The sequence below is a fragment of the Elephantulus edwardii genome, unplaced genomic scaffold, assembly GCF_000299155.1.
Source record: "Elephantulus edwardii isolate Elephantulus edwardi_28Jun2011 unplaced genomic scaffold, EleEdw1.0 scaffold00270, whole genome shotgun sequence".
Lineage (NCBI taxonomy): Eukaryota > Metazoa > Chordata > Mammalia > Macroscelidea > Macroscelididae > Elephantulus > Elephantulus edwardii.
The window spans coordinates 3,621,792-3,629,405 of NW_006400020.1; the positions used below are offsets into that span (position 1 = coordinate 3,621,792).

The window sequence follows — 7,614 nt, forward strand, 5'->3', positions numbered from 1 at the left end:
GAGAAGGGTGCAACAATGAATGAATGGAATTCCAAAATCTCTGTAGATGTTCATTGAAATGAAAAATAAACAAACTAAATTAAAATTTAAAAAAACCAATGTGTACAAACTTTGTAAGTTAACCAGTATAAAATAAAAAAAAATAGATATATTACTTGACTAAATATTCATATTACAGCTGTATTCCTTTTAGGAACAATTTGTTGAGTTTGAACAAATATAAGTGAACACGTTTACTTACTTTGGAACTTTTCCCCCAAATAAGTATCTTGCAAGAATAATTTAAAGTATCATTTAAAAGAACATTGTCTTCTTCTACAGATTCACCTTTTTGGAGTTTTGTTGGCCATTTTAGGAAACTTGATAATCAGCATTTCTCTAAATATTCAGGTAAGATAAACTCTTTCCCTCTAACCGTGTAGTTTGATTTGGGGCTGTATTTCTATTTTCAAGGCTCCTGAGTACCCTTATCTTTATGACAAATTATATATATATACACACATATATATGTATATATATATATATGTGTGTGTGTGTGTGTATATATATATATAATGGGTGTAATAATTTACATATGTGCATGTATGTGTGTGTTTTTATGTCTGCATTGTTATAAAGACACACATAATAGTATAATCTACTTTGACGTTTAAATGATCAGTTTTTCAGGGATTTATTGGTAAATATAAGGAAATATTCAAACTAGATATGTAAGTGCCACCCCCAATCTCCCATTCCCACCAAAGTACTCTGACATGCCTGTTTCATTGTATTATGTTTTTGACCTAGGAAACTTATTGTAAAATATTTTTTAAAAAATACTGTATTGTTTCATCATTATTTATTTTAGCTCTGAATTTTTTGGCCCTCTTAACGAATTATTTTGAGACAGTGGACCAACCATCACTTAACTCTTTAAAATATACTTCATCTTTAAATAGAAATAATAATAATGATTTTACAGTGTTGTTACAAGAATTGCCTCATGCATGTGTGAAAAGTCATTTTTAAACTGTCACATTCTTGTAAGGCTGAGTCATGCCTACTGTTCATATGTTTAGAACAAACATGAAACCATAATAATTGCTCTATAACAATCTGCGAATAAATTTAAAAGCCACGGGGCTGAAAATTTCAAGACATTTTAATTGAGTAGTAAGCACTCTTATTTATATTCTGATTTACTTCCAGAAATATTCTCATCTTCAGTCGGCATACCAAGAGCACCCCAGGCCATTTTTCAAGAGCGTGTCATGGTGGGGTGCAGTGGTCCTCATGGCCTTGGGGGAGACGGGGAACTTTGCAGCCTACGGATTTGCCCCCATTACTCTCATTGCTCCCTTGGGTTGTATGTCCGTTACAGGTGAGCCATTTTTCTGTGCTTTGCTACGTAGATACTTTAAGAGATCAGAATCCTTTTCGGGGAAATGTACAACTGAGCTGACGTATGTACAAGAGAAGAATGTCTATGCCCTGTTTACTTAGCATGTTGACTTAGAATAACTGCACTGCTAATTTCTGTCACTCCCTTTTTAACTGTTGCATCATCCACGGCTCACTGCTCTTGTGTAAGTTCTAGAACTTTGAATTTTCTTTAAATGCCTAATTCCCAATACCTGAGTCTAAGTTAACCCAACAATGACAGCAAATGCTATCTTGTGCTTTTAATCATGAATGAAAAAGATTCTAATAAATTTAAGTAATTAATGCATTTAATCAGTGAAAGCTATCTAAAAGCATTTCTAATACTTTTATAATTTTATACTAATGCTCTGTTTTATTCCTATGTTAAACTGGCATAGCATGTCGTTAGATGTCTCACCTTGACTACCTCGTATCGTTTACATTAGAAGTTAAATGTTGATGAGCAGTCTCCCCCTGGGCCATTTACAGCAACTACTCACTGGTTCAACTTAACAGCAATAACTTGGGTTGTGTGAGGTCTCCCCCTCCCCATATTACTATTTTAAGGAGGGACAGAGGAAAATCCATAATTAGGTAATTTGGTTGTCATTTTGTACCATCTGGTGGGCTCTGACTCAAAGACCCTGTATATGCTGCTTTCTCCTTCACCGCCCTCACAATCGTTGCTGTGCTGAAGCCCATTGTTGCAGTCACTGTGTCAGTCTGTCTCATTGACAGTCACCTTCTCCTTTTCCAACCTTCTGATGTTCCTAGCCTGACGTCCTTCTCCAGAAATCAGCCCTTCTTAATAACATCCCTAAAGTACATGAAACTAAGTGTCTCCCTCTGTACCTGCTTCAAAGGATCACTCTGACTGTACTTTTCAAAGACAGATTTGTTTGTTCTCTTGGTAGCCCAGGATATAGACACGTAGTAAGTCGGGTTAACGAAAAAACTAACCAAAATAAGAGGGTGCTGAGCATAATATCACTGAAAAAAGGAAAGACATGGAAAGGTGCTCAAGACTTATGAAAAACAAAGGTTAATAGCTATTAAAGGAACTTTTAAAAAGAATTTCTAATTTTACAGTAATGTTGAAATTATCTAGTTTTTGAAATGTATGATTTATTAAGTGCATATAGAAAAGAGAAAATGAAAATGTTCTAATGACTGTAAACAAACAAAAAGAGCAAAAATTGCATCTTTAAAAGGAGAGCAAATTCTCTAAGCTCTGCTAAAATCTGCAGAACCTTTTCAGTTTTGTTTTATCTGCTGCTATGGAAACAGTATGTTTTAAAATTTCTGTGAATTTTGAATTTTCATGCAAATAGAAACAAGTTGATAGTTATTGTTGGTTGACAACAAGATTGAACATAATATGTATTCACACATTCCAATCTCAATGTTTCTCCTGGGAGAAAAAAAAAACAACCCACAAAGAAGCGTATGATATTCTGAAGTAAGACATAGTTAATGCTGGGGTCATGTCTCTTCAAAGAGAATTTCATTTTATTTTGAAAGTAGCTTTTGCTTTATAGTAATTTCAAGAATTACATCTAAGAACATTTCCATGATGCAGAATAATAGAATATAGACCAAAAGCACTTGCTTAGCTTTCTAGAAATTGTTTTGTTAGAATCACCAGGCTGTTACTACTCTCAGTAGGCACACAATTTACGTAATCCTCTACCTTGTTTAACAGTCCAATAAAATGAACACATCTGCCATAGCTTATCTTCACTGCAAATAATATGCTCATGAACGTTCTAGATGCTTTTTAACCTTCTCAAAGTCTAAGAGATAGTAAGCAAAAATGCTATATTGTCTATATGTGGCCTCTGTTGTTATGGATACCCTTGAGTCAGAACCAACCCATAGCTGACTCCCCCCACCCCCCGCGGGTTTTCAGAGGCAGTTAATCACATAGGATGATAGAAGATTGCCCATCCTTCTCCCATGGAGCAGCTGGTGGCCTTGAAACACGTGTCTTCAGGATTGCAGCACAGCTTCTTCTACTAGGGCCTCCAGAGCTCCTATATGTGACCTCTCAAGGCTCCAGTTATTCTGAAAATATGGCATTGTTTTCATAATGACATTTATATGTATGTATATGAACGCCCTATATTTTTAATGCTGACTTTTTAGTTCTTACTTTGCATTATGATCAGTGTCCATGAAACAGCCAAAGAAAATATGAGGGCCAGAGAGTATCAGCTGTCTGGAGGAAGGCCAAGTTCACCACATTGAAAGACTCCATTTACTTGATTTTTCTACCTGAGGAACGCTTTCTTTAGGTATAAGGAAAAGGAAACTATACCAACTTGCACAAATATATTTGTGGAACTGACTTATTGTGGAGATAAGCGATTTCACAGAAATGAAATGTAACCAGATTTCACAGGACCTAGAGAGTAACAAAACATTAAAAGTCAGCTCAGTGGCACAGGAGTATTTACTCTATCGTAAAGTGCCAAAAAAACCCAACAAAAATGTAGCCAGGGTGTACTTTAGAGGCAAGGATGGTAAGGCTTCACCTCCTGTACTTTGGGCATGTTTTCAGGAGAGGCCAGTGCCTGGGGAAAGAACACTATGGTAGGAAAAGCAGAGCGTCAGTGAAAGATGGAACCCTCGACAAGATAAATTGAAATAGTGACTAACACAATGGCCTGAAGCATGGTGGAGAGAATGAAGATGATACAGGCCTGGACACAGCCTCATTTGTGTATGTGTTGTGTTGTGTGCCATTGAGTCAGAACCTTCCAGCGGATTTTCAGAGGCAGATAGTTGCTTGGGAGAAAATTTCCCATCCTTCTCCCTCCCATAAAGCAGCTGGTGGATTTGAACCAGATGTCCTCAGGATCTCATCATTAGGCCACCAGGGCTCCCTATTGTATATATAGTCACCATGAGTTGAAGTTGACTCAAAAGTACTAAACACTAAGGAATTAATGAGTTTAATCAGAGCAAATGCTGATGTTCTCTTAGCTTTTACCAAGTAAGCTTGTATCATCTATATATCACAGGTTGTTAATGAGTCTTCCACCAGTCCTCCCCAATTTCTAGGACTCTCTGCTCAGTGTACAGATTGAATACATTAGTGAAAAGATACAACCCTGACACCCATCTTTCCTGATTTTAAACCACACAAACTTCCTTTGTTCTGTTGGAAACACTGCCTCTTTTGTCTATATACATCTTCCTCCTGAGCACAAGTAAGTGTTCCGAAATTCTCCTTCTTCTCAGTGCTATTCACAATTTTTTATGATCCAGAGTCATGTGACTTTGCATGGTCAATAAAACACAGATAAACATCTTTCTGGTGTTCTGTGCTTTCAGCCAAGATCCACCTGACAATAGCAGGAATATCTTTTATTCCACATCCTTTTCTGAATCTAACTTGAATTTCTGGCAGTTCCTTATTGACATACTGCTAAAACCATTTTTAAATTATCTTCAGCAAAATTTTACAGTAATAGAATGTTTGATCATTTATGCATTCTGTCATTGTCTTTGGAATTGGCAGAAATAGGACCTCTTCCAGTTGATTGACCAGGTGGCTGTCTCCTAATCTCTTAGCATAGACTCATGAGTACTGCCAGAATTGCATTCATTTATTCATACTGCCTGCACCCAAATCACAGTTCTGTTGCTTACAACCTCTATGGCTAGGAGAATGTTTCAATCAACCTGAATCTAAAGATTACTGTAAAATAGTCATAAAAATACTTTTAACTTCAGAGTTTGCAATGGGGATGATTCTTATAAACACAAGGGTCTCAGAACAGTATTTGACACACTGTTGTACTATATACATAACTAACTCTATAACTAATATTATATCATATCATATAAATAATATCATATAACTAATACTACCTCTAGTATTGTCATTGTGATTTGTAATAATTACTATTACGTAGAAACAAAGTATAGTATTCATTATAATGCAGTGTATTTCTGTAATTAGAAAGGTGGCTGAATTCTCTAAACTGCATAACCCAATTTAAGAAATGGTTCTTTACTCCATGCAGTGTTCTTATCCATGCAGTGGTTAATTTCCTGAAAATTATCAATTTAGAGTTCAGGGTGTAGGGAAGTAGAATTGCCCAGGTTCATTTGTTCAAACCTCAAGCAGTAGTTCCCCTTTGATTCTCAGTGTAATCCCTTCCAAGGATGCAGAAAACAGGAGGATTTCCAAATACTCTATAAAGAGGGAACACATTAAAATACACAATAGGAAAAGAAGCTTGAAAGAGAAGTAAAATTTCCATCTATGTGAAACTTTCTTTCTTCTTGCTATAGATTATATATACTCCTTTGTCTGCTTGCTAATTGGCTACCAGTATCAGAGATTGTGAAGATGGCCCAGGATTGGGCAAGGATCAGATTGGTTGTTCATAGAGACACTATGAGTTGAAGTCGACTCATTGGCACCTAACAACAACAACAACTGGTTTCCATTGAGTTGACTCCAGTTCATGCTAATCTCATGCTTGTCGGGTGAGAACTGTTCTCTAGAAGGTTTTTAATTGGCTGGGGGTTCAGAAGTAGATCACCCAGCCCATCTCCTGAGGTACCTCTTGTCGACTCAAATCTCCAGTCTCTTAGTTAACCAAGTACCTCAACTCTTTGTCTCACTCAGGAACAGATTTCTTTCAAGCCTCACTAGAATTGAGAAATTTCTCTGTTGGATTTTCTGGGAAACTATTTTGACAGAAGTTCTTAAGAAAAAAAGTGTTTTGGGTATTCTATGGAATTGGTTATGAAATTTTAAACTGCTCCTAAGCTTCCATGTCTCGGGTATACCCCCAGTCTCCCTAAAGGCTTGGGAGGATTTTTTTGCTTCTGTTGTTGTTGTTATGTGCCGTCGAGTCACTTGCGATTCATAGCGACCCTATGTACAACAGCCCTAAACTCTGCTCTGTCCTGTGCCGATCACACTGTCTCTGACACTCCTATCCCCATTACCCCCGTCACTGAATCAATCCACCTCATAGAGGGCCTTCCCCTCCTGAGCTGTCCCTGCACCCTCCCAAGCATGATGTCCCTCTCCAAGGACCGGTCCCTCCTCACAACATGCCCAAAGTATGTCAGACGAAGCCTCAGAATCCTTGCCTCCAAGGAGCAACCCGGTTTAACCCTTTCCAGGACAAATCTGTTTGTTTTCCTAGCAGTCCATGGTACTCTCAATACTCTTCTCCAGCACCACAGCTCAAAGGCATCAATTCTCCTTCTATCCTCCTTAGTCATTGTCCAACTCTCTGATGCACAAGTCATTGCAAAGACCATAGCCTGTATCAAAAGCACCTTAGTCTCCAGAGAGATACCATTGCTCTTCAGTACTTTGGAGAGATCCCTAACAGCAGACTTTCCCATGGCAATACACCTTTTAATTTCCTGGCTACTGGTGCCAAGAGTGTTGACTGTGGAGCCAAGCAAACTAAAGCTGTGAACAATCTCAAGCTCTTCACCATCGATCCTGATGCTGCCAATTGGCCTGGTGGTGAGAATCTTTGTCTTCTTGACATTGAGCCTCAGATGTGTTTGGCTTCTGAAATGGGTTTATTGCTCTCATGTTGTTAGGTCCCATTGAATTGACTACCATTCATAGGGACCCCATGACCAGCAGATCTGCACCTTGATCTCTGTCATGTTCAAGCCCACTGTGTAGTCACTTTGTCACTTCGTCTCACTGGGGGCTGTTCTTCTCTTTGGCTGACCTTTCTCAGCATGATGACTTTTTCTAAGGTAGGTTCCTTCTGACAACATGCCCAGAGCATGTGAGGTAAAGTTTCACCATCCTTGCCTCTAAAGAGCATTCTGGCTTCAGACAGATGTTTTTTGATTTGGTTTTGGGGGTTGGGTTTTTATTTTATTTTATTATTTTGTGTGTGCGTACCATCAAATCAGATCTGACTGGTACAGGAGGAGATTGCCCCTCCTTAAGCAGAGCATCAGGTGGATTCAAACCATGTACCTCTGGGATTGCAGTGCAACTTCTTGCCACTAGGCCACCAGAGCTCCCTGAGGTGGTTTGGGGTTTTTTGTGTTGTTTGTTTTTTTTTAATTATACTAATTTATTCAAGCAAAGCAGGTTTTCGTCCACCAATCTTGTCCCCACATTTCTCCTCATAGAGCCCAACCTCCCGGATAATCTGTTCTGCATATAGGTTGAAAAGGTATGGAGATAGGATGCATCCCTGGCGTACG

The 7,614-nt window shown here is 38.2% G+C and overlaps 1 protein-coding gene across 1 annotated transcript in view; it reads left to right on the plus strand.

Moving 5' to 3' along the window:
* The window catches only part of NIPAL2 (NIPA-like domain containing 2), a 289,050-nt gene that overhangs the window by 205,877 nt on the left and 75,559 nt on the right, over positions 1-7,614 (plus strand). Inside the window, exons 4-5 of the mRNA XM_006900023.1 lie at positions 322-390; positions 1,192-1,363. Coding sequence (XP_006900085.1) covers positions 322-390; positions 1,192-1,363 — 241 coding nt within the window. The remainder of the gene's footprint in view (positions 1-321; positions 391-1,191; positions 1,364-7,614) is intronic.